This window comes from Thunnus maccoyii, chromosome 19, assembly GCF_910596095.1.
Source record: "Thunnus maccoyii chromosome 19, fThuMac1.1, whole genome shotgun sequence".
Lineage (NCBI taxonomy): Eukaryota > Metazoa > Chordata > Actinopteri > Scombriformes > Scombridae > Thunnus > Thunnus maccoyii.
Window position 1 is genome coordinate 4,849,762 of NC_056551.1, and position 27,000 is coordinate 4,876,761.

The 27,000-nt window shown below is 39.1% G+C and overlaps 2 protein-coding genes across 3 annotated transcripts in view; both read right to left on the reverse strand.

Annotated features, from left to right (window-relative positions):
• Positions 1 to 1,370: 1,370 nt before the first annotated feature.
• kcnv2a (potassium channel, subfamily V, member 2a) lies at positions 1,371 to 10,351 on the reverse strand. The gene is made up of 9 exons (XM_042395945.1): positions 9,654 to 10,351; positions 8,194 to 8,331; positions 7,717 to 7,895; positions 7,386 to 7,557; positions 5,232 to 5,423; positions 4,632 to 4,886; positions 3,759 to 3,875; positions 2,437 to 2,562; positions 1,371 to 2,271 (listed from the first exon to the last, which is right to left on the reverse strand). Exons 1-9 carry the CDS (start codon positions 9,789 to 9,791, stop codon positions 1,993 to 1,995), a joined length of 1,596 nt encoding a protein of 531 aa, XP_042251879.1. The 5' UTR covers positions 9,792 to 10,351; the 3' UTR covers positions 1,371 to 1,992.
• Positions 10,352 to 12,495: 2,144 nt separating this feature from the next.
• Positions 12,496 to 27,000, reverse strand: part of vldlr (very low density lipoprotein receptor) — a 72,145-nt gene continuing 57,640 nt past the window's right edge. Inside the window, exons 16-20 of one of the 2 annotated variants that reach the window (XM_042395941.1) lie at positions 25,589 to 25,738; positions 20,321 to 20,380; positions 16,082 to 16,159; positions 14,530 to 14,699; positions 12,496 to 13,730 (exon numbers count right to left, since the gene is read on the reverse strand). In XM_042395941.1, coding sequence (XP_042251875.1) covers positions 13,695 to 13,730; positions 14,530 to 14,699; positions 16,082 to 16,159; positions 20,321 to 20,380; positions 25,589 to 25,738 — 494 coding nt within the window. In that variant the 3' untranslated portion in view covers positions 12,496 to 13,694. The remainder of the gene's footprint in view (positions 13,731 to 14,529; positions 14,700 to 16,081; positions 16,160 to 20,320; positions 20,381 to 25,588; positions 25,739 to 27,000) is intronic. The other variant, XM_042395942.1, reaches the window with a different exon arrangement.

Genomic DNA, 27,000 nt, shown 5'->3' on the forward strand with positions numbered 1-27,000 from the left:
TGTCATTTTACATTTCTGTGCATAATGTATGACAAAATTGAAATTAAAATGTTTAAAATCTCATTTTCATTTACAAAATGCTCTAATTATGTGCCAAAATAAAAGTCAGACTGGAAATCTATTGAAAAAAAAATCACCAAAATAAGACACTACTTTTAGAGCAGAGTTGTGAATGATTAAAAATAAGGTTTCACTGCAGAAAAAAACATTTTTAGATTCCAGAAAAAATACCATATGATGCAGAAGCATGTCAGATCTTAGGTGTGACCTTTGTCAATAATTATCACTCATTTGCCTCCAATGTGGGATTATCACCGACATTCAATGCACGCTCACTTCCTGTCTCACCTCTGAATAAATTTGAGATAATCTGGATAAATTTATCTTGTGTACAACCTGTCTGATCATCTGACTGCTTGTGTTCAGTATAACTTTCAAGTGATGTCACTGTATTCACAGATCTCAGCCATTAACTTAACTACAAAATTATTATTAATAACAGAGATGATGGACAAAACTACGAAAACAAGACCAAAGTTGTATGAAACTGCAATTTTCTTTTAAAATCCATTTCAGCCTCAAGAGAATGGAAGGAAAGAACACACACACTATAGCCTAATGGCAGAATGCATTATGTCAAAGTGAGTCCTCACAAGGCTATAAAGACAAACGTGTGTGTGTGTGTGTGTGTGTGTGTGTGTGTGTGTGTGTGTATACCTTTGGGCTAGTTCAGATTCCATCTGTCCTGCTGATGTCTCTGCTCAGTCACCCATGACCTTGTTTAGATGTGCACGCTCATTCAAACACACACACACACACACACACACACACACCCTTTACACATTAACTGAATCTGTACACAAACCACTTCACTACATCACTCACTTATATAATCACACACACATACTGTACACGCCTCACTCACAATATCCTTCACACACTCTTCTCGCTCACTCACTAACCTTCAGCAGACATTTTGACCTGTCACAGTATGAAAAGCACAGGTGTTACTAATGACATCAACGACGGCTCTGTTCTATTCAAGTGTCCCTGTAAGACCGTGTGACAGTGATCCAGCATCAACCTGAAACTGAAGCAGCAGGCATTAACTGAATTATTTCATCTGTTTAAAAATTCACAGTCACTGACAAAGTAATAGGTTCATTCTGTTGCATGTTCACCTCAGTACAAAACTATGTATGAACACTGTTGATAAGGTTAATAGCTCAGCAGCTACCTATCTGCAACAGAATTACATCATGATTGTTTCTGTGGCGTGCACACACACACACACACAAAGACAGAGCTGCACAGCTTTGTGACGAGCAGATAGAAAGACATAGGTTTATTATTAGAGAGAGACACACGGGGCAGATAAACAGGTCTCATATCCATGGTCCAGATGGATATGAGACTTATGATTTATTTCAGTCCTGTCGTCCTGCGCTACTGAATCCTGGATTACATGTCAGCTTTAGAGACTAATGGATAGAGTGTTGATGGAGAAAGAGAAGAGGACGATGATGCTGTTGACAGCTTTGGTGTAGATGTAGATTAAAAAGGATGAATATATATAACACTTTGGCAAATAAATAAAATAAAGGAGAAGAAAAAAATGAAGGGCATTTCCTTACCTTTCTCCCAGTGCATGCTTGGATAGGCTTAACAGGAATAAACAGGAGGAGGGGATGAATGAGAGGATGGATCAAAGGACACAAAATGAAACATTCCTTCAGGTCAAATCCTGATCTTGAACTTGGGAGTGAGATTTTGAATCCAAAAAGTGTTTTCTTCCTGCAGTCTATTTCTGCCATGGAGTCTGTATAGAATGCCACAGCTTCACTTCCAACATCACTTTCCAAGATTTGAATTTTCTTTCCAGATTTTAGTTTTCCCTCCATCTTTTCCTGATGTTCTTCTCTGCTGTCCCAATCACATCCTGGACTGTCCCTCCTGCTTCCCAGATCTTACTATAGACTCGAAAGCCGCAGGTTACTGAAAGCGGGATGTCCTTGGCGGAACGACGTCCTCGCAACACTCGGCGAACCTCTTGGCCGCCCTCCTGGTGAAGTGCACCTTCCCGCGGGCCTTGGTGACAGTGGTGTACTCGTGGGACTTGAGCTTGGCGTAGTAGTCGGAGAACTTGTTGTAGAGGACGGAGATGGGCATGCCGTTGAGGATGATGCCGAAGGAGATGCAGGCGAAGGCGAAGATGCGGCCCAGGTTAGTCTCTGGGAACATGTCGCCGTAGCCCACCGTGGAAATACTCACCTGAGGGATGAAAGAGAAGAAACACAAGATACGAAATATAAATTCTTGATTTTAGCATCAGTCAAACATCTAACAGTCTCTTAAAGTGACAACTGCAGAACCATTAGAGAGATTTTATATGTTCAGGTAGAGAAGAGACAGAAAGCAGGCAGGTTGTCGACTCACAGCGGCCCACCACCATGCGTGCGGCATGGAGGTGAAGTTGGTGTTGTAAACGTCGTGCTCCACAGTGTACACCATGGCTGAAAACATGAAGATCCCCATGGCGATGAAAAGCAGCAAACAGCCCACCTGCACACAAAAAACATTCTCTGTTTCTGCATGATGTTCATTCATGTTAATGCTCATAACTGAGAGGCACAGAGCAAAGCTGATTTTTAGATTCATAGATTCATTGGTCAGACATTTGCATTTCCACTCAGATTTTTCTGGTATTTTTTAATCTTTTGATTTTTTTTTTCCACTCATCCTACAAATTTAATCAATTCACACTAGATTTGGTACAGACCTGGATGAGCCAAGGTATGAAAATACAAGTCAAAGTTTTTGGATTGCTGTAATTGTCTTCTTTGATATAATCTCTTGGTTCAGAGCAGGGTTGCTGCACTTTTTGAAATCAAATTTAATACTTTATAAGACCTTGACAGAGAAAAACATTTAATAACCTTTCCACAGCAAAACAAATGTACATTATGGCTGAACTTCATGTTTGAAATCAATTCTGGATAATTTTGTATCTCCATATAACAATCATATTTGTAAAGTAATCAAATTAATGGTAAATGCAATTAACTGTTACACTTTACATCAGATGCAACTCTATTAAAAAAACCTTTTAATTTAAAATTTAAATGTAATTACAATTTGCTTGGAATTGTTAATTTTGACCACATTGTGTTGTCAATCAGGCTGTTCTGGTCGTTGTCGCACTCACAGAGTCGTCTGTAGTTCATTCTCCACATTAAGACACATTCATGTTACAGTATATCTACCTTTCATCCACTAACAGTCCATTAAACCTGTGAACTCCAGCTGAGCAGTCACCAAATGAAAAGTCTGCTCCTCTCCTTCATGTCACATGTTGGCTGTCATGGTTCCAAACTAAAAACATTATTATCCAGATTCTAGCAACTATCAGAAATAACAGAGGATCATCTGAACACCCCTGGCTTTACTGAGCATCATCTGTACTGTTTGTGTACTTCTTTAATCCTGTTACCTTTGTGAGAGAAGGTGGTTTGAGGAGAACCAATTGAAAAAAAGAAAAGAAAGAGCTGGACCGAGTCACGACCGAAGACCAAAACATATTTAAAAGAGTGAATCCTGTGGGGAGATATTACTCTATTATTACAACTAAGCCTCACCTCAAAATTTAAGACCTAACATAATTAAAAAGAAGACTTTTTAAGACATGTATGACCTTAAATTCTGAGAATCTTATTTTAGACTTTCTGAGTATCAGCGGGAGCTCTGGTTGAGAGTCTGACCTGCTGGTAGCACTGTCTCAGTGTGAAGCCGAAGGCTCTGAGGCCTGTCGAGTGACGAGCCAGCTTCAAAATCCTGAAGATACGCATCAGACGCATGATCCTCAGAACCTGACCCACCTACAGAGAGAAAATACACAGAAGAAGAAGAAGGCTGTCAGCTCCTGGTCATGGACTGCTGCATCGAGGGTCCTCCTCACCAGTTTCTGTCTTCTGGACTGATGTTTTTTTCCGTCTGAATGAACATATCAGACTCATGATTGAACAGGATGAGAGAATTTGCACATGACTGACTGCTGATGTTCTCCCGACTTTCCTGTCACATCAATGCTTTTGGAAAAAAAAAAGAAAAAAAAAGGAACCAGTCTTTTAAATGCAGCTTAAACTATACTCTATTTAAAAGAAGACTTGCCATAAATATAATATTTTAGGAGCACGTCAACTGATGCAAATTTATGAGGGCTGATAATGCTAATACATTTGTTTTGCAGACTTTTGGCAAAACAATTCCAACTTAACTTAAACTTGAGGATGAAATTGGCTTATGTCAGCCAGATGACAAGATGAACAAATGATTAGTGTAACCATGGCAACAGTGTGATTGGGTACTGAATATAAATTAATGTATTACAAAAACATTTATTCTATGATTTATTGTGTTCTCCTCTTGAGTTTAGACCAACATTGAAAACTCTTCACTGACAGTCAGTGAAGGATACATGCAATGAAGAATTAGTGTATGTAAAATAAAAAAACAGATATTTGATTTCTAATAAAAAAGGATAAAATCACCCATTTATTGGTCTCACCCTCATGCAGTGTTTCTGTCTCTAATCATATAAACTCCCATCAGCCCCCTTTGCGTCCTGTTCTTACCTTTCCAACACGACCCACGGTCTCGATGTCCCCTGAATGCAGGTGCATGTCCTTGTCCTCAAAACACTCCAGTCCCATCTGCAGGTAGTGCGGCAGGATGGCGATCAGGTCAACCGTGTTCAGCACGCTGCTTCCGAAACGCTTCAGGTCAGGGGTGGACACCAGGCGGAGCAGGTACTCCAGGGTGAAGAAAGCGATGCAGAACGTTTCGACATACTCGCCGTAAAACCTGCCGCTCGGCTGACCCGACGCCGTCTGGAACAGAAAATAATACTTATTATCTGCTTTTGTCTGTTTGCTTGATAGATTGTTACTCCATGTCGGCTGCCGAGTGTTTGGAAAAATCAGGTTTTATTGAAAATTGTGGCTCTGGCTCAGCTCTTAACAATATAAATGACACATTCACTTGTTTCTTGTCTCACTGAATGTAACATTAAAGGACCATTCAGTGGTTTTGCATATTTCCACCTATTAATAACAAGTTGTGAAATCACTACAACAGAACAGCATTCATTCTGAGACAGAATTGAAATAATCTTCTTAGTACATATTTGCCTTCTTTTGCCTCCCACACACGCACACACAAACTGAAACACTCACCTTGTACTGCATCTCCTCCACTGTGTTCAGCGTCATGGCGACCAGCGAGACCAGCACGAAGACGGAGGAGGCGAGCGCCATCAGCTTGGCAGTGACAGAGGAGAACGGCTTTTCCATCAGGTTCCAGATTTTCCTGCGGGTCGGCCCGAAGGCCATGCCGTGATATAACGCCTCGTTCTCCTCCATCTCCATCTGGAGGACACGAACAGGAACAGTTCAGAGTCACAGAAGACAAATGGGAGAGATTGTATTTTTCTTGGGGGAAAAAAGAAGGCCATATGTGGCCAGTTGATGAGAATATGTAACTTACTACAACTGCTCAGTTATCAAGAAATAAAAAAAACAAAACACACAAAAACAGAACACAACAGTCATTAAAGTTGTAGAAGTATACAGTATGTATAAACTAAGCATATATGTTGGTCAAAAATGAAGTGAAAGAATAATAAATGAGAATTAAAGGTTTATAAAAAACATTTCAAAATAAAACAAAGCTGAACAAAATGTCAAGATCACAAGATAAAACACAACTGAACTAAATAACTAAATAAAACTAAATGTCAAGAAAACACAACAGGGATAAAACTGGTACAGCAAACTGCATCAGAGTGGGACCTCTGTGATGGAAACATCTGTCTAAATCAGTGCCAAGAAAAAGCTTATTCTCTCTCCATCTGTCAAGGCGGCGGAGCAGAGTGGAGCGCTGCTTTATAATGTAGGTCAGACAGACTCAGAGTCAGCCAGCACATCACTGAATAACTGCTTTACCAATGAAGCAGTAGGAGCTGATGACTTGACATTTTTATTTTGCAGCGCTTTAATAATTATGGGGCCTGGCAGATGAGAAGAAATTATTATCATTGTGCATGAATTACTAATTCATTAAGAGAGTTTATGGGGACTATTTAGTGTCACTGAAAACTGTGACAGACACACTGTCTCTGGAAAGAGATGTTGTAGTTGAATTTCATTATAAGCACCACAAATAAAAGTCTATTAACCTCGTATTTTATTGGGGTGGCAGCAGGAATCGCAGAGATGAATAAAACCAAAACTGTCTGCAGGGATAGTTACCATTGTTTTTACTCCTGAAATAAGCAGTAATGCAGGATGCCTGATAGTCACAACACAAAATAAGACTTTACTGCACCTAGACGTTTGTTTTTTTGTATTTCAGGACACCTGAAAGCACTAGACCTGTTCAATTATCATTGTCAGGTGTCATGACAACAGACAGTCAGCCGAAGACTGAGCCAATCAAGAAGAGTTATTGAACTGTGACTGTTGCCAGTTCCTTCCTGGCCTGCAGTATCCATCTGCCTGGATGATATTTGTGAGCTACATCAGTTTGCTAACCTGCAGTAGCTACTTTTAGCCCTGCCCCCACCCACAGTCATCAGTTTTCTCATGTTTTTGAGGGGAATATTAAACTAAAATTCATTCATAATGTGAAGACAAAATAGATAAATTGGGAAAGGAGCAGCATTGTATCTGTATTTCTGTACCAGCATTTATTCTATTGCAGGGTTGGCCAACCTCTGCTCTATGGTTACATGTAGTTTAGCTAATGCATCATGACAAGTGATTTAAACACAGATTAAACTGTTGAGTATGAACAAATCTTTATCAACGCATCTTCAGAGTGAACTGACTATAGTGAATCACCATTGTTATTGTCTTAATCAGTAGCTTTTAGCAGCGGAGCTCCTCTCTGGTGACTGAGAGCACCATTTACAGCTCAGGTGTGATACATAGCACGTTACTTGTTAAAGGACAGGTTCACAATTTTTAGGTTTTTAATTTTGTCTTAAAACAACAGTCAGGTCCCTGTATGGACAGTGAGAGAAGTTGTCCTCGCTGTAATCATTCTTTCAAATGTACTTTCAATGTAAGTGATGGAGGCCAAAATCCGCAGTGATTCGAATCAGCAAAGTGATTTGTGATTTACACCATCTGTCAGTCTCTCACACAGTTCACTTTTAGTCCCTCACACAAAGGCTCTGATTGGTTGTTTCTTGAACTAGAGAAAACAGACATTCATCAGAACACCACTAGACAGTTGGCTGACAAATCTGGACATGTTGACAGTGATTCAGAGATCTGGAACCAGGCTATCATACGCAAGTCCCTTACAAAAATCATGAGTCAACCCACCTCTGCCATCAGCTGTCTCTGTATCTTCAGCTGCTCGTTCAGCTCATCCTGCCTCTCTTCGAAGGAGATGCGGCAGCAGCGTTGGCTGTTTTTGATTCTGACGCCCCAGTAGTTTATCTCCTCCAGGAAGTTGCGGGGACACAATTCATCTTTAATCCACAACACTCCAGTCCTGGTGGAGAGGACAGAGACAGGAGATCCAGAATAATCTGAAGTGTTCATAGAAAGAGGAGGGAAACTGTGTGTGTGTGGCATGCATTTGAATTCATTTTAAGTGTAAAAGTCTAATCCCATTTTATAATATTATAGTTTATTATGTAGTTTATTTCACCTGTAAAAGTTGAAGATATTGTGGAAGATTTTAGGGTCCCGGTCAAAGAAGAACTCGTTGCTCTGGACAATGTAGTCATCACACAGGTCCAACTTCCTGCTGTGGTCTGTGTATGTAGCCAATCGGCCAATCCGTGTTTTCGGATACCTGGCAGCTAACCTGTAGGGCAGGAGGTACACCTGGAGAAGAGGACAACACAAGAGAATCAAAATACGTAAAAAGGAATAGAATGGGTCAACCAAAAGAATAGAAAATAGTTGTTTAGTCCAATTTACAGTGATATAAAACTAAGAAAAGCAGCAAAACTTCATATTTGGGAAGCTGATATCAGATAATGTCTGGTATTTTTGTGAATGAGTGTGTTTATGACTCAGTTACTATCTAGTTCAATGAGCTGCTTCACATCTAATAATAAGGTTTTCAGTATATCAATCTATTCAAGCAGTATGTTTGTGGTAGAAGTTAAGGTAAAGTTACCGTTCCTCCAACATTGATGTTGAGGGTGAAGTGTTTGGTTGGAGAAAGCGCCAGACGGGAGGGAGACACTGCGAATCGATCATCCTCCTCCTCATCTTCATCCTCAGCATAAAGATCATAGATGTCTTTGCTGAGGTCCTTCTCAAATAAAACAAAAAGCTCATGTTGATGAATTCAGCATTTTAAACTTTTATCTAACATGAACAAAAGAAATAAAGTAAAGAAATGATCAAACTAGGGAATAGATTTGAAAATAATTGCAAATACTGATGATAAATTACAAAATATGAGAAAACCAGACAAAAAGAAAAAAAGTACAACAAACAAGGAGATAGTTAAAGAAATATAAATCCTGTATCGTAGATGCATCTGTGATTGTGGAAAAACAATTTTTATTTAAATATTTCATTTTAAAATTCTGAATCTAGCAAATGCACAACTACTTGGTCCAGATTGGTTTCTGTTAACATTTGGAGACTCGCACCATTTGGCATCCATTGGTTAACAGTTAAAGATGTTGAAACCATAAAGTACTGAATCAATTACTTGATTGGCAGGAAATGAATCACCAAAATATTTGATAACAGAGCCAAAACACAAAGCGCTCTCTGGTTCCAACTAGTCTAATGTGCTACTTTTCTCATTGTCAACTGAAAATATTGAGATTTTTCATTGTTGGTCTGACAAAACAATTTGAGATTCTCCACCGGAGGGAGCTATTCAGGTATTATCAGTATGTCCTACAGAATTATTATTAATAATTATTAATATCTTTATACAGTCCATGGTTCTACACCTGCCAGCCTGCACCACCTGTAGTACAGAAAAGTACCAGCAGACACTTTGTAAGAAATAAATGCATATAGCTGTTGTAAATTTAACTCTTGTGCCACCTGCAAGCAATTATTGTTACGGCAGTTTTTTTTCTTTCCGAGCTGCTTTTTTCTTTGTTACATTTTGTGCTAAAATCAATTAGTCAACCGAATAGTTGATTGACAGGAAATGATCTACAATTTTTATTATTGTTAGGCAAAAATGCTAAACAATCTCTGGTTCTAGCTCCTGAAATTTGTGAATTTGATATTCCCAGTTTGTTTTGTCCGACCAACATTCTAAAACCCAAAGAGAAAATATCATTTACAGTGATATAAAACTATTTGATGAGGATGTCAACTTGGGCTCTAGGAAATTTATCAAAAATGAAAATAATCATAAGTTGCAGCCCAAATAATATCTGAACAATAAACAGTAAATATGTGTTGACTTTGATACAGAGTTTTGTGAAAAAGCCCTTTTGAATCCAAACATTGTCTTATGTTTGAATATTTATTCAAGTAAATTACATTGAACTAGCACATGTGATATTTACTCTCTAAATTTGAATATAAAATCATAAATAGTAAAGAGAAGACTAGAACAAAATTTAAAAACACAATACAAGAAGAATTAAAACGTCTGACCTGCATGGAGTTCCAGGGCTTTATGGAGGTGTTGCTGAAGTCCAAACATTCGGACGGTTCTTTGACAGCTTGGGTCCAGCTGCTGTGCTTGTAGCTGGGGAACAAACTCCTGCTACGAGCTCTGAGGTGGGTCAACATGGTCCCCACTGGGTGTGTGTGAACCTAAAATCAATTAACCTGCATAGAGTGATAGCCTGGCATCTCTAACACCATCTAACTCTTACAAATACACACACACAAACACACACAGCTGGCATCTTGCATGTGTGATCTCACACACATACAAAACTAAGAAGGCAAGAATAGGAAATGCTTTCACACAAATTCAGAGAGAAATCATGTCAGCATGCATACCGATCAGACACACAGCTGTGAGAGGCGTTCCACAAATACACATACACATACACACACACACAGTGATGGTGTAGGAAGTGACTCTCATCGTCTAATGCTGCCTGGCTGAGATGATCTGGGTGCTTAAAGTTTTAAATACTATTATCCTCTTCCATCTATCTCTTGATCTCTCTCTATCTCTCTCTCTCTCCTCCCACTTACTCCAACATCTCATAACTTTACAAATCTGATAAACTAGTGCTGGATGATACAGTTGAAATCAATATTAATATTATAATAATATTTTTTCAGATGATAAAATAAAGGAACAAGACTAATCACAATAAGCCTTTTCACAACAGACATTTTGATATGTCACAGTAGAAAAGCAAAGATGTAAATAATAAAATGAACGATGGCTGAATTCCATTTAGCTGCTTCAGTTTCAGGGTCCTGGTGTTGTTCATGCTGGATCACTGTCACACTGTCATGTCTTACTGGGACACTTGAATAGAGCAGAGCCATCGTTAATGTTATTAGTAACACCTGTGCTTTTCCTGCTATGACATGAGTTGAACTGATGTGAAAAAGGGCTATGCTAACATGCAGATGTTTAGCAGCTAACATTTGCTGACAAACCACAGTTGAGGTTGATGGAAATGTCATTAGTTTTGGAGGTATGTGGTTATAAACTAAATATTGGATCAAATTTTATGGTGCTAAATGAAAAGTTGAGAAATCACCAAAGCCATTAAAGGTACAGTACTGCATATGGGGACTTGAAATCTGTATAAAATTTCTTGGCAATCCATCCGATGTTTGTCCAGATATTTCAGTCCAGTCCAAAAGTTTACTAGCGTGGCTGTGAAGATTGCTCAGAGCATCAATCAAAGGAGAAAATTTACATGCTTACTTCTTGCTTACTTGGTTCTTTATTGATAAAGTATTCCCATAACCAGTTGATCCAGTTTGTACATATTCTCATTTTGAAGTAATGACAATATTTAGTAGATTTTCAGGTTATGAGGTAAACTACTAGGAAGAACTTACAGTAAGGCATTGGCCAGTTTTGTTTCATTGACACTGATGTAAAATCGTCCTTTTTCAGTCAACAGGTTTCTAACTTTCTCATATATATGAGACACATGAAATCAAATGACATTTGTGTGAATCTGTAAATGACTAATTTCCAAAAGACTTTATTGAATACATGGATTAATTTTTCATATAATGGATCTTCTGATATTGTATATGGAAAAAAATACTGGAAGGCCGGCAGGGTACCTGCTGTGAGATATGCACCTATGTATATAACAACATAATTATCATATAGAGACTGTGTTGGGGTTTGTGAAGACTGAAAGTTGGGTTGTTTGCATTTTCTGTTTTGCTGTTAAAAGATGCAAACAAAAAAAAAAACAACCCAAAAACAACAAAAAAAATCAACTCTGTTTTCCAACCTATATATACATATATATTCAGGCAGCAGCCTGAAGCCTTTCCTCCATGTGTAACTTAGACCTTCACATCTGACATCTCTGCCTTAATCCAAGTTTGTTTGACGTATTTTGTCCCACTGATGACCCAAGCAGTCAGATAGGTGGAGATTAATCCTCGCTGCAGTTAAACAGGGATAATGAACGGATGGAGCCAGACTTGTTCCAAATAAAACGACTTAGCAGCTCTTCCACTGTGACGACCCATTTCTTTAATTTCACATACACTCCTCCCTCCTGTTCGTCCCTCAGCCGCTGTGATCCCACCAAGACACAGTGATTTTCTGCACAGATTAAACTGAGTGCTGAAGCCACAAGGGAAGAGGCTGTTAAAGTTGTATTAGCTAAGTGGGTTTCATACCTGTCAGTGGCCTGTGTTTAAGGCCTTTCTGCCTCTACCTGCCTCTTGGAACAGATCCCTGAGGATCGGGCTGCATCTTGTTTGCAGTTTGAGTTCTTCCTCTTTGGCTCATACTTGTCATTTCCTGATCCTCACTTCAAAAATTTAAATCAATTGATTCTTGATCCTGAGATCAGATGCTTGACAAAACATCCCTAAATTAAGCACAGTTCTTTAGAACTTAGAAGTTTTAGTCTTTGGGTTTAGGAAGAAAAAAAAGTAATTCCATGTTGAAAAGTTCAAGTCCAAGTGACGTCACTGGTGTTGAAGTCAAGTTGCAAGTCTTTTAGATACTCAGGTGGATAGATACTTTATTAATTCCAAAGGGAAATTAAAATTAATTTGAATTAATTTAACTGACTTTTGTCAAGTCACATCTAAAGTCACCAGATTCGTAAGAGTTTGACTCGACTCATGTGACTTGTCCGCGTCTTTGTTATATTACATTCAGATTTCCTTGAAGAAGCAGTACTAATTAAAATTTCTTAGGATCTAAAACAGCAAAACCATGCTTCACTGGAACTCTGAAAAAGTACAAAAGTATGTGGACACGTCTATATATAGTGCATCTCCACACACACTCATGTGTGATAGAAAAGACAGGACGCCATGATTTGAACAATGTTGTGGATTAGGTTTTAATTCTTAAGTGATTTGCAAATCAGTTTCTTCACAGATACAGAGCTTTTAAGTTTTAATAATGTTCCCCCTCACTGTACAAGGCTAGAAAAAGTTCACAGCAACAGCACACAAACATACAAAATAGTTTTAACAAATTCAGTTGAGTTGTTTTTTTTTTTTTAATCGTTTTTAATCTTTTTCTTTCTTGTTAAATACATCTGAACTCTAACCCTGGTACGATGCCCAACCATAGCAAAAAATTGATATCAAGTCAAATGTATACAATCTTATTTACACAAGGAACATTTGATCAAAGTGCATTGAAGAGAGTCCTGATTGACGGTCATGTCTCTGAGGGATGATAAATATGTACAATGTTTACAAATGCTGAAACCATGATGATCCTTACACAGCTTCTATATTAATAATAATAATGATAATAATAATAATAATAAACACAGACTGAGAAAACAGTTTGTAAGAATGCACTCCAGGAGGTACCATAAGAATTTAAAAAAAAAAAGAAAAAATTAAAAGAAAACTTACATCTTTTAGATATAACTGCCCAAAATATGGTCATACATACATATTCACACAACTGAGCCTGTTGGATCAGAGGAGGCAAGAGTTGAAGTTCAGGCCAACTTTTCCCTGTGAACATCTCACTCCTAAACGACCCTTGACCTCTCTCCGCTCGGATACTGACTGCTCATACCCAGTTTTGAATCCTGTCCAGCAGAGTCAAGCTGTTTGGTCAGATAAATACTGCGCCCTTTTGTCAGTTTTCCAGTTCAATTTGAACACAGAAAACCCTGAAAGAGGCGATCAAACTGTGGAAATTCACTGAGTTTCTCTCATCTGTTGTGAAAAGATGGTGTCAGACTCCTTTAAGAGGACGGGACAAAAACAATATGGAAGGCTGTCTGAGGCTCAAAAATGATAAAGAAAGAAAAAAACAAAACCCTTAACACTTTGGACGTACTGTTTGAAAACAGTTATGACACATAATTCATAGTGATATTCACATAATAAATAATCCTCCAGCCATCCTCACCACAGATAATGACATAATGCACTTCAGAAGGCATGTGGTCGTACTGTAAGGGCTGCTGCTGCTACGGACAACCGCGGGCATGGGAACAAAGAGGCGCCATGCAACACTACGGCTGCCGTAAAGAAAAACTGAGACGATCACGACAAATCGTCATCTGTGCTCACTATCGAAATCTGAAGAGAGAGAGAGGGGAAGGGGGAGGAGAGAGAGAGAGAAAATTAACTTAATGAAATGTTTTTTTGTGTGTGTGTGTGTAATTTTTGAATTCTCAGTAAAAGTGAATTATGCTCCACAGATGTATGCTCTATGCTCTAGCCTGTCGTCAGGATATAATTAGCCTAGCTTAGCATAAAGGCTGGAAGGAGGGGAAACAGCTAGTCTGTCAGACAAAAGTGAAAATACACCTACAAACACCTCTAAAGCTCACTAACGACGCGTTGCATCTCGTTTGTTTACCCCACGCTGCTCGTCATGTTATTTTAGGGGGAATTTTGTTCTGTGATTATTTTTGCTCTTTTTGATTTCTCACCATCTGAACGTACGGTGAGATGTCTGCTGCAGCTGTGAGGATGACGAAGTTTGAGCCCATCTTGAGGCTTTGGCCGGGCTTAGGTTAATCTGTTTAATCTGTGTAATCTGTGTACAGGGAGATGTGCTCTGTGGACGGCCAACAATGCACTAAGGATTAATACAGGCCACAAGGTCAGGGTGAGAGTCGAGGTCATTAACATGCAGTCTCATCCTCTGTTGGGTTGAAATTATTTAAGCTGCTCAGAAACTCTACAGCAGCACATTATTATTTTATTAAGAGAATAAACTTTTATTATTTAAGAGAGCTCCTCGTGACTTTAAGGCAAAGAGCTCCAAAGCTGCTGTGTGCACATAAACTATTGATGCTGAATTGCTGATTGGGAGATGAGTGTGTGTGTGTTCTGGGATCGGTACGTACATCCTCTGAAGTTGTTTACTCACCGCGGGGTAGGTGTGTCCCACGTTGGCGCCGTGTCGTGTGATGTCGATGTTTAGGTCTTCTTCTGTGGTCTTCAGGTAGACGGGGTTGTCAAAGTTCATGCTCTTCTGGTTCTTCAGCTGCCAGTTTCTCCACATCAAGTAACCGCCTGCCGCCGCCATCGCCAGCAGCACTGAGCAGAGAGACGGATAGACACAAACAATCAGACAGTCTTCAGTATCAGAGGCTGAAGGGTCAGAGAGTCTTTTCTAGTCTGTTCAGACAGCTGTGTTTGTTTGAGTTTGTGTGTAACCCAATAAATATTAAGGGGAGATCTTTGATAAATCAATCCCTAAATATTAATAATTTGAGACTTCAAATTACAAATCATTACCTCAGACATACTTAAGTTGTTTCCTCAATCTGGTGATTTGTGAAATAAAAATTTGTGCACTTTTACTAAATCATGCCCAACAGTCCTTGATTCGTTCCATTAACTGCATCAATTTCTCACCATTTATAGAATCCTTTTCTCCTCAAACCTCTCTCCCTATGGACCTAATACAGTTTGATTTTCATCATCAATGGATGAATATCTTCTCGAGTTGCAGTTTGAGCCCTTGAGGGCTTGTAAGTACTACAACGCGTCTGAAGTGTTCAGTCATCACGTGAAGTGTGTGAGGATGCTGGGCCATGAAGGACTAAAATGAGCTGTACTACATGGGATTCAAGACCTCACTTGTGTCCATGAATATGAATGCAGGTTTGCATATTTGATGAACTGTGGATTTGGAAATTACCTCCAAATGAAGCTTGAAAGATACTGAATGTACGTTACACCTAATGCCTAGTCTTGTTATATTAATGTCCTGTCTTTTTTGTGGAGCACTGAGGGGAAAAAAATGTCCTCTGCAATTATGGACTTCTGGAAGTTCAGACATTTGAATACAGCCTTTGACATCCCTTGGTGAAGATGTACTGTCTTGTGTATTGTGTGTGTGTGTGTATTGTGTGTGTGTGTGTGTGTTTGAATGGAGTGTGTGCATGTAAACAAGGTCTTGGCTGACTGAGCAGAGACATCAGTAGGACAGATGGAATCTGAACCAGCCCAGAGGTATACACACACACACTTATTATCTGTGTGTGTGTGTGTGTTCCTCCTGTCAATTATCTTGAAGCTGTAATGGGGGTTCTTACTTTGTAGTTTCTGTCATTACTAATAACTTTGTACTCCCTAAGTTAATGGCTGAGATCTCTGAACACAGTGACATCACTTAAAAGAAGTTGGACTGGACACAAGCAGTCAGATGATCAAACAGGTTGTAAACAAGACAAGTTTATCCAGATTATCTCAAATGTATTCAGAGGTGAAACAGAAAGTGAGCGTAATCTAACATCTGACATGGTTCTGTGTCATAAAGAATTTTTTCCTGAAAGCTTAATTTTTTGATTAGCCACAACTCTGCTTTAAAAATATCAGTGTGTTATTGTTATTTGGGTGATTTTTAATTTTTGTTTTGGGTCAATGAATTTCCAGTTTAAATTTGTGCATGCGTGTGTGTTCTGTCCACTCACAGACTGGCAGTATGGCCCAGGCAGCAGCAGATCCTCTGGCTGTGGAGTTCACCTGAATCGATGTGCTCACATTAGCTTCTGGAAGACACAAAAATCAAAAAAAGTCAGCAAAACACTTTCATCAACTTCAAACACTTGGAGAAAAGTGTTATTTTTAACTTGGTGAAAAGCTGGAAGGTTTAGTCAGAAATGAGACTGCAGTGTATTGAGTGTCTCTAGCAGAAGTGTACATTTTGAGTTAGTGATGTTATAAGTTGTCCAGAACATCAGCTTACTGCATTCAGATTACTGAAATAAGTTGTGAACGATTAAGAACAGAGCATCAACTGATGCAGTGAAGTACAGACACATTGTTTTACCTTGTAAGAATGTAGATTTATGTAAAGTCAGACTCTAGACTACACCTACAGAACATCTACAGTAAAACTGCATATTCAATAAACAAAATCAATGTTTTCAAAAGTCATTCTTACTCTGCATTATTTCAAATAGTGACCTCCTCTATATATTTTTGCACTTTTTTTTCATTGCTATTTGTGCAATCCTTGCATAATAAGCTGCTGTAAATTTTCACACACATCCTGCCATTAAACCGAAACTTTGACAGAATAATGTTAAACAGTTAAAACAGTGTGTTGAATATTTGTTTTATTTTCTTTCCCCTGGGTCAACATTATCCAGTGTCTGGCTTTTCGTAGAGCAGGCTTGAGTGTTTTGGTGTCACGACCAGCGAGTGACATGACTGGCAATCAGCTCGCCTGAAAGCGGCGACGGAGACTTCAGCACAAAGAGACAAAAACCAGGGTTTAGTCAGCTCGTGTTCTTTCTGCCAGTCAGTCTGTTCTGCTGCCAAATGACTCCGTGATGTCATCAACATGCCAAACCTCCGCTGCCTCTCGGCCATTAAATGAATGAGATACAGAGCGACTCGCCGGCCAAACATCAAAACTAACAGTTAAAGTGCACCATAAATTCTATTTCCAAGTTATTCTAGTCTGCCTCCATGTTAGCACTTAAGATGAACATTTTTAAAAAATTTAATAAAATAAATCTTTAAAACGTTAATGACTGATTTTTGTTTGAGACTTGGTGTAGCAAAACAAGCTGAAAACAGCACTGACATAAAGGTTGGTGGAGCCCGATTTGAAGTTTTAGCAGACATTGAACTATCTACATATCCAGCAGACATAGAGCATCATCATCTCACTTGAGTAATGTCTGTGTCCATCTGATCAAAGTAAGTCCAATATTTACTTTCTTTTTAGCTCTGGTTTGGTCTCCATCAACTCCCAAGAAAAATCTCTCTCATCAGCTGCTTGATGTTCCACCGTGTTCAACAGCTTGTGGCCGACTTTGTACACTACTTGTCCAGCAGCAAATGTTACATAACGGGTTTATCAGTTTGTTTGCTGGAAACTGGGTTGATGACTCCATGAAGTAAATGTGCTCAAAAACCAGAACTGTGAGCTTAAACTATGAGCGTAAAATCTCAATTGAGCTGCAGAGTAGGTGATAATTCTCTGTGGGTTCATCATTACACGTGATAACTTCATACTAGAGTGTCATTTGTCATCCACATATCTCATATCTACTTGCTTTTCTCAAAAGCCTCAGTAATTTCTTAAAACATGTTAGTGTAACAGTGTGGCTCATTGATGTTTTTTTCATTTATGGAGGACTACGGAGGTCTATGGCACAGAGAAATATGATATAATCAGGCTCTGATACAATACCTTTTAGTAGATCAATGCACAGTTTTTTTCATATTCTCATGAGATTTATTAACAATAAGAAAACTTAAAGATATGACTGGCAATATTATTAAGTTTTTAAAAGTTTTTACTACGTTTTCACGTGGTACTTTGCAGACAATGTACTAATCCGGGGCTGTATTTTGAGTTTTCATGGAAGGAAAGTATGACTTATTATAATCTTAATCAAAAACAAAACCATGCAAGTAAGCAAGTCTTTTTTTTACTTCTTGTGTGGGAATAAATTCTGTCTGCTCCCCAGAGAGCTGAGGTCACAGAATTAGAAAATATGATGCAAAAAAAATGAGTCAGAGACTTGCTGATGTCTGCTTCTCCTCTTGCTCAACTGTTTCTGAAGGATTTGAGTGACAGTCTCAGCCTGTGCAGTAATATAAATCACACTCATTTCCAGATAAACTATTATAATAAGTGGAACTTTTTAAATGGTTTTGGCCACTAGGTGCTGCTCCTGATCTGTGCTTTCACATCATCTGCCAGCGCAGAGTTTAATGCTGAACTGTGGATTAATATACAGATCATCTTCCTCACCAGCTAATTCAGTAGTAACACACGAGCATCCTGCGCAGATGCATCTGAACAACTCCACTGTATCACATGTGCAGCAGGGAGAAGCGAGCAGACAGCTTTTACAAACATTATGGCTTGAACACAAGAAAAATAAATTAAAATCAAGTGTCCAACTAACTGAATAAAAGTCATGAGAACAAGTGCTGTAATGAGAAACAAACAAGAAGTCATCAGCAAACTTAGTCTGTGCTCCTTGTGTTGCTGATTACTGCCCCTCTGTCTACATGCAACTCATTCACCCGCTGCAGTTTTCAGAGGGTTCAACACTTCAACCCAGCACAACTTTACTTCTATGTTTTAAACCTTGTAAGTCTGACATGTTAACACGGCTGAACAATGTGGCCAAATCTACATACAGCTGAAGTCAAGCAAGATATCTGACCCAAGACTGACACAAAGCACATACAGTACGTTACTCCCAAACTAAACCAAATCACTGAGCAGAAAATCAACTGTTAATAAGAAAGGGGTAGCAGGTTCCCTGATCAGATTCCAGCCTCAAACAGCATCATCAAAAAGCAACTGAGATCTGAAATGTACTGGATTCAAAACTCTGAAGAAAGAAATTCTGAGACAAAGTTTTGAGAGCTATACTCCAATCACAGCATGAAGCCTATGTTTAATAGTGCAAAGATTAAACATGAGTAGTGATCGAATTGAGATACATGAAGAAGGCGAGAAAGGAAACATTTGTGCAAGTGAGAAAGAAAAAAAATCTCAAAAACCACAACAAAACACAAAAAAAAAAAAACAGGAAAGCAAACATTTCAACAGCCACAGATGTTCAAAGCTTGAACAAAAGTTAGAGGTGCTCTGGAAGAAGCCAATATGTGGTGAAACATTGATTTATGAATTTAAAAGACTGATTTGGGTGTGCAGCAAGGTTGCTTTGGACTATTCAGAGATGTCCTCAGTTTGAATGAGTGGTACCAAACATGTTTATGGACAGTTTTTTTAAGTATGCAATTTGTTTATATCTTCTGTCTGTGATTTCGTCACTCATTGTTTTTCTTATTTCTTTTCGTGATAAATATGATGTAGGTTTTTGGCACAGCAGTTCCCATCATGTTTGGGTGATGTAATCAGGAAGTATAATGTTGCCAAAGAGTCAGTGAGTAGCAGGGAATAAACCTTTAAGACCCATTTAGATGGTGAATCTGCAACATGAAAACTTGTGTTACAGCATTAGCTGCTTGCAGTTCCTGTTTGCTCTGTAACCATGGATGCACACAAAACAAAGAGTGTGAGGTTCAAAAAGTTCATACAACTAACAAAAACAACAACTTCACTGGCCAAATTGGTCATTTTCTTTAAGAAATATGTGAAAAAACAACAGAAGGGTTTTGTTATGGCTTCTAAGTACAACTAGTAGAACTTTCATTCCTAAATAACAGGAGAAAACTGTAGACAGAGGACAGCTGGGATGGAATTACCCCTTAAATACTTCAGTCTACTGGACCATGTGTTACAAATGAAGTATGAACTACCTTAAATCAGTTATCTGGCACTGAATGTGCCTCATTACCCAACCAGAAAGAGAAACCATCATTACAGATAGAGCTAGACAGAAAGAAGACATTCAGCCCAGGATGCTAAAATGTCCATATACATCCGTGGAGACAAGAAGTGATTTCACCATTTAACTTTGGCATTAGATTAACAAAAAGGCTGATTCAAGAGTACATGAGGGAAAGAAAAAGTCTAACTGCAACTGTGGCTGCAGCCAAAAACAATTAAGAGACAGATGTTCCCCAGTTTAACAATTAAACATGGAAAAAACACCTCCTGAGTCCACGGTGAGGGAGGAGAACAGCCTTTCTGAAAAAAGCGGAACATGCTTTTAAAGCCAAACACCATCTCAGAGACAGGCAGCAGAGCGGGCGACGGCTGATGGGTTTACCTGGGGGCGGCTGTGTTAGAGCTTTCCCATCATCCTTTGAGGGACCTTTGGTAGAAGGGTCTGTCACAGAGAGCCAAGAGTCAGGCAGACAACAAACGTGAAACAAAACATCAAGCTACAGAAGTTGTCCTACTTTTAAAAATGCGCACATGCAAGTAGGCCTTCTTTGAAAATAGACCAGATCTCAGGAGACTAAACTAGTAAATAAAGGCTTTATAGATGAGAGAGGGATCCACTGTTCTTAAGCCAGGAAGAAGCCGAGCCATCACCAAGCTGAGACAGTTAACATTCAAGCAAGATGAACACAAATGCTGGGAAAGTGAGGAGACGACATTCAGAAGCTATTACACAGATCTGAAGGTACAACACACAGTTAGCTGCATCAATCAGAGCATCCCTATCAGTATCTGTACAACAAAGACGGACAGCAACAATTAAGTCCTTACAGCCAGATCGATACAGCCTCGATTAGCAGAGGCAGCAGAGTGTTGTTGTGTTTACTGTGAAGTCACAGGGCCGTTGAGGAGTTGGACATGCATATTATGCTTACAGCCAAACCGAACATCATTAACCGCAGTCGATCTCAGACTAGAGCAGTTTCCAAAGTTCCCAAATAGCTGTTTACAATTAAACATTTTTTAAACACAGGTTATCTTTAAGACTGCTTACAGTTCAATTTAAGATCTGAAAAGGGAATGGAGAGGATTGGGATTTAATTAGCATATCTGTTTCAGGATTGAGCCTGGATAATATATCCACAAACCCAACCCTCGCTGTAAAACCCTTCAGCTAAAACTCGCTTTTTTTTTTTTTTTTCCAGACACGTCAGACAAATGATAAATGATATCTTAGGAAACAAACTGTGGAACTAAGTGGAGCCCCGACAGCGTCAGAAAATCCACAAAACATCCTCTATTTCAGTCTGAGATTGTTCAGCCTGAAGGAAAACACTCCCTAGTCGCCTCTAAAGGCTGTTATATGAATCCCTCGGTGGTAGTTTCAGGTTCAATCTTGAAGTGAGGAGCATTGCTTATTACTTTCTCTCACTAACAAGATTAGAGCCGGTCAAAGCTGCAACCACACAATGCTCTACAGTTCCCCATTTTGTCCAGCTGCAACGGCTGTAAAACGGGATAAATATGTTAGCTGGAGGTTTAAAAAGAGCATAGAGGCCTTTGGCTACAGCCCAACTAGGAGGAAGGTGGAGGAGCATTCAGCGAGTGACAGGCATCCCTCTTAAACCCCTCCCACACTATTCTCACTTTTAAAGTACCAGATTCACAGACAGGCGTGTAAACACAGTCGTAGAAACACACACACACGCATGTTAAGACACTCACGAGACGACCCAGGCATGCAAAGAAACTTGCAAAAAACCCCATAACCTCAGAGATGCACACAAGCTCCTCATGCTTGGATAAAAACAGGTTTGCATGGAAACACACACTGCAGGGATAAAGCTAAAACAAGCTGCATAAAAGTATGCACAGAAAAAAAAAAAAGACCACCACACACACACACACACATATATACGATTGGTAGTCTGGGTGGTACATTCAGTCATCACAGTGGCTGTAAAGAGCCTGGAGGCAGCTCCAGATTCCCAAACAGCCTAGGAGGAGGTGAGTCGGGCTGCAGGGACCTCTACTATATGAAGGCCATTACATTTCTGTAAACCAGGCAGGCTATAAAGTTTGCTGCAGAGTGGCCAGGCTTTTATTGGTGTAAAGAGTTCATCTAATCCCACTGTGTGATCTTAGCTAGGTTCCAGGCTCTCTGCCCACATCTTCAAATGTTTCAACGATTCAAATAAGTCTGGTGCTGTGGTGAAATGAATGTAGCTATTGACTAATCCTGAAGAACAAGCTGCCATTACTGCGGTGGCAGGCCTCTGTAAATCTGTGTAGTAACTGTAATGTGAAGGATTTAACTTTTTAACCGCTTTTGCAGAAGAAATTTGTCCGTCAGTTTGACGTGGCAGACGGCTCTAAATACTATAATACCCATGAACCTTGTCTTCTGTTGGAGAAATAGTCAGATGCAGCCTAATATTTAGCTTCCACTCACTGTTAATGGTGCTTGTAAACAGAATTTTAAGCTTGATGATCGGATGCTTCTTGCTGAAATGCACATTGCAAATCGTAGTTAACTTCTCCCCTGAAGTGTTTATGTACACAGGTGAGTTCCTTTGACTTTTTAATCAGAGAACCAGATACTTTCTAACACAGTGTTTCATCCAAGCCACAGAGGTGCTCCAACTGTGAATCATGTAACACTGTCAATGGGAGAAATAAATGGGACTTTTACTTCTGACACCAGGGCACCCAGAGTCAGAGTGTGTTAAGTCTTGTCAAAACAACCTTGCATCACTTTGTGATGGACAATTTTTCAGAATCTGAATCACCTCCAGAGAACATCTGATAAATGATGTCAAAGTGCAGTTTCACAGTTCACGCAGCAGACCTACTTTAATTCAGAGTGGGTTTTTTTTTTTTTTCTCAGAAAAACCTTGGGTACTACAGCTTCATGACGAAATGTGTTTCAGAAATCACTTTTTGGATTGGACTTTTGGGAAGAGTCTGTCTGAGAGCAGCTCATTCTGCCAAAAATATAAATGTAAGTCTTAGCAAGTTAGTGTTGATACTTTAAATGTAAAAAAAAAAAAAAAAATCACTGATAGTAAAAACGAGGGAAACAAACCGCTTTATGGTGACAATACGAAATATCAGCAGTGGCCTACAATTACCCATAATGGTCAAATCACACATGTTGAAAACAGTAAGACACATAGTTGTGATAAAAAACATCTTTCCTCTGAGTGAAGACATGCAGCTTTGTATGAGGTCAGCCAGAATTCATGTACTAAAGGGAGACGCCCGAAATTCAGCAAATATCACCATCATACGACACGAAACAGAAAAACAAATGTGTACTAGATGAAAATGGAGCAATACTGCAAACTAAACATCACTAAAAAGGAAAAGTTGCAAAAACTGTCAAGAAACACTGCAAGCAGACTCTCAGCTCTCACTTAGAAACAAAAGGGAGTAAAGAAGAGGAGTCTTAAAGAAAACTGAACAGACTAACTAGGCAGACTTTCATTGAGGAGGACGGCGGTGCAGAGAGTTGTCAGGGAGATGTTCCAGTACTTTGTTTGCGTACACCAGTGTCTTGGTCTATAGTTTGAGTCCAATTAGGAGAGTATGTGCAGTGAATTCAGCTGTCAGGTTCCTATCTGACGCTGCTTGAGTATGAAAAGGCTAATCTGTGGGAGCGCAGAAAGCAGCTGAACAGCTCCAGACAAAAAACAACTGGAGCAGAGTAGACCGGAGAAAGAGGACAGTGTTTCCCAGCAACCTTTTCACAAAAGACTTATTGGTGATAGGACTGCAGTTTGATTTTCATTTTTTAAAAAGCTCTAATTAATCATACTACATCTTACATCTAAAATTAGAAGTAATATGATCAAACCAATGCTTTGTCACTTTTAACCTGAACTTCTTTCCTAGTTATCAATTACATGCATTAAACAAAATATTTAGTATTAAACTTGGAACTAGTGAATCTTAAAAGAGAAACCACCTTCATGTATAGTCAACGGAAAGATGAGGAGACAAACTGATACAAATTTGCTCTAGGTGGTGTGAATTAAAAGTGAAGACCCTCCTGCATCTGCAGATACATAAACTTAAAAGGTTTCAACGTCAGAAATAATTTGCACTTATCCTGAAGCTGTTTGTAGAGAAACAAGAAGAGAAGAAGAATCCCTTCTAAGTTTTGTTGATTAGTAATTGCACTTCTGAGATGGAGAAAAATGAGTTCCCCAAGGGTCCATTGTCTTCTGTTCAACATGTGCATGCTCCCACTAACTCAATTTATGGAAAACAAAACATCTGCCTGTAATTATGCAGACAACATACAGATTTACATAATATCACAAAGTGACTATGGTATACAATCACCGAGTAAATGCACTGAACAAATCACTGAATGTGCCAACATTTCCTCCAAACAAGATAAGATAGATGCTTTGTCAAAACGATTAAAAGTTCACACCCACTTTGGAAATCTCTATCCTCACTTTTTAGTACATCTGGTCTACGTCTGAGCTACTTAGTTTCAATGGAAGGAAATCTTAATGCTACAACATACAATGATGATTTAGGCAACAGTGTAATTCCAACTTTGGAGGAACAGTTTGGGGAAGGCTCTTTCCTGTTTCAACATGACAATGATCCTGTGCACAAAGCCAGCTCCTTAAAGAACACAGCAGGTAAAAATGAACCAGAGGACAGCTCTCAGAGGCCATGAACGACTAGAAGAGGAATCAACCTCAGGAACCGATTCAGCTGTCAGGATGAGACGACAAAGACAACACAGGAGGGCGGAGACAGTCAGCTGCAGCTGAGATGTAAAGGAGGACGGTGTTGAGATTTGCCAAAGAGATGCTGGAAAAACTGGATCACAACACCGACTGACTCAGCTACTGTTCAGCTGTCAGACGACTAACACAAACAGACAGCTGGGTTTGTGGCTGGCATGGATACAGATAGAAGACGAGACTCACAGAGGGAACACACATACACCAAGGAAACATACTCGAGCAGCTGAGAAGCAGCAGAAGAAAAACAGAGAGAAAGTGACAAAACTCTTAACATTAAAGCCAGTTAAACCCAAAGAATTAATTCACTTTCTTACAACTGATTCTGTGTTTTGGTGGGAAAGCCCTGCTCCCTTTAGTCTTTTCTTTTTAATCAATTATTTAAGAATGAGGCACATTTGAAAAAAGCAGCACAGTAAAGAAAAGATACAGCAGACAGGAATTCACATGATTGCCTTCATATAGATGCATGTGTGTGTACTGTGACTGACATCAGCAGAATGAAAACTACAGGTTCAGCCGTTGGTGGTTTCCTGTTTTGTGCACCACTGTTGTACTCTTCCAGCCATTCAATTAAAACATCTCCTCTATTCAATTTAAAAACATTGATATCATCTCATGTTGTCTCTTCCTGGTTTCAAAGGCTGCATTACAGTAAAGTGATGACATTTTCTGAATTTACCAGACGTTCTGGCTGTTCTGTTTTTTTGCCTTTACCCACTTAGTCATTATATCCACATTACTGATGATTATTTATCAAAAGCTGGCATGTTGTAAATTTGAGTGAAATGGACTCCAGGTTCATTTGTTACTGTGTGGGTCTCAACATGTGTGTGCCAAAAATGAAAAACAAAAATCAGTTTCTCCACTGTGGTGCTGTGACTCACCAGGCCTGCAGCGTAAGCCGTCAGCAGCCAGCTCCTGTCCCTCTGGACACACACAAGTGTATTTGGGAGAGTGTTTGTTGATTTGTGGCGCAGGCAGACACATGTAGCTGCAGCCTCCGTTCGCACCTTTCTCTGTGCACCAGTTAGTACCTGCACACAAGAGGGAAAGGCTCCGGTTACTTTGACAAACATAAATAAAAATATGCACATTAAAGCTACAATCAAGCTGTATTTCTCATCAACACTGAATTAAATCCTTATAATAAGAATCAAGTTGTGGTACACAAATCACCACAAGACTAAGTCAATATTGGAAGAAGCTGATATCTCCCACGTCACAACCTCTTCACCTCCATTTGTCAAATATGTGTGTGTTGGTTGACCAAAAACTATTTTTAAAGTTGGAAAGTTGGGCTGTCAGACCGAGCTGCAGGACTTAAAAATGTGATCTGATCTTGACCGCCGTGTGTTTTTGTGCTCATTAGTGCAGGAAAAAAAAAGTGAAACAATAAGATTTCAACTGCAGAGGAAAGAATTCAAATCTATTTATAAGACAAACTCTGAGTTTGAAAGTTTGACCATGGAAACAGCAGTTCGACCACACAATCTTAACTCTAGGTTCACTTACTAGCTTGTTCCAGAACTGGTTTCCAGAAGCTTTCAAACGTATCATGTAGTCTTTTGCTTAGTTGTTATGAAACTGTAGATGTTGAAACTTTGCAATTTTCTGAGTAGTTACACAATTTCTCATGTGCTGGCTTAAATGCTGAAATTTAAAATATTGAGCAAACCCCATCCTTTGATGAGCATGTGATATGACTAAAAGCTTCCAAAACAAACTAGTAAGTAGACCTGAGGCCAAATGTATAAACGATGCGCACGCACAAAAAACGATGCACATGTCATTTCCCCCACACATAAACTGGTATCAAAGCAGAGTGTGCAGTGAGAATGTGTGCACCTCACACATACATGTTCCTCCAGAGCCAGGCCTGGGTTTATAGGTGGAGATGGAAATTGAAAAATAAGGTGAGACAGAATCTAAAACTTTAAGTTGATAACCAACTGCACTGATTGTGGGATTTTTATATGTTTACACAATGATCTGTAAAATGCCAATCAAAGACGCATCTATAATCTTAATATTGATTGATTACTTGTGTGATGAATTTTATCATTCAAATTCACATAAGAGGCATCATTTCACTGTTTATATTTTTTTATCCTTAATTGGGACACATTGGGAGTCTATTTAGATATGAGTGCTAGAAACTAACCATTGATTACATTTCTGACAATTATAATGAGGAGATATCACTGCTGATGAAGGTTTACAGGTCTATGTGATGAACTAATGATATGGACGGTATAAGCAGCCGCACAGCTGTGCATAATGACAGCTGTTCTGGCAT

Bases quoted from the DNA above. Each gene is read 5' to 3' on its own strand.
- kcnv2a (XM_042395945.1), bottom strand. From the start codon at position 9,791: ATGTTGACCCACCTCAGAGCTCGTAGCAGGAGTTTGTTCCCCAGCTAC. The intron at 3,876-4,631 runs GTAAGAACAGGA...TTCTCTCTGTAG, and splicing joins CCGTGGGTCGTGTTGGAAAG to GTGGGTCAGGTTCTGAGGAT. The intron at 2,272-2,436 runs GTGAGTCGACAA...TTCATCCCTCAG, and splicing joins ACGCATGGTGGTGGGCCGCT to GTGAGTATTTCCACGGTGGG.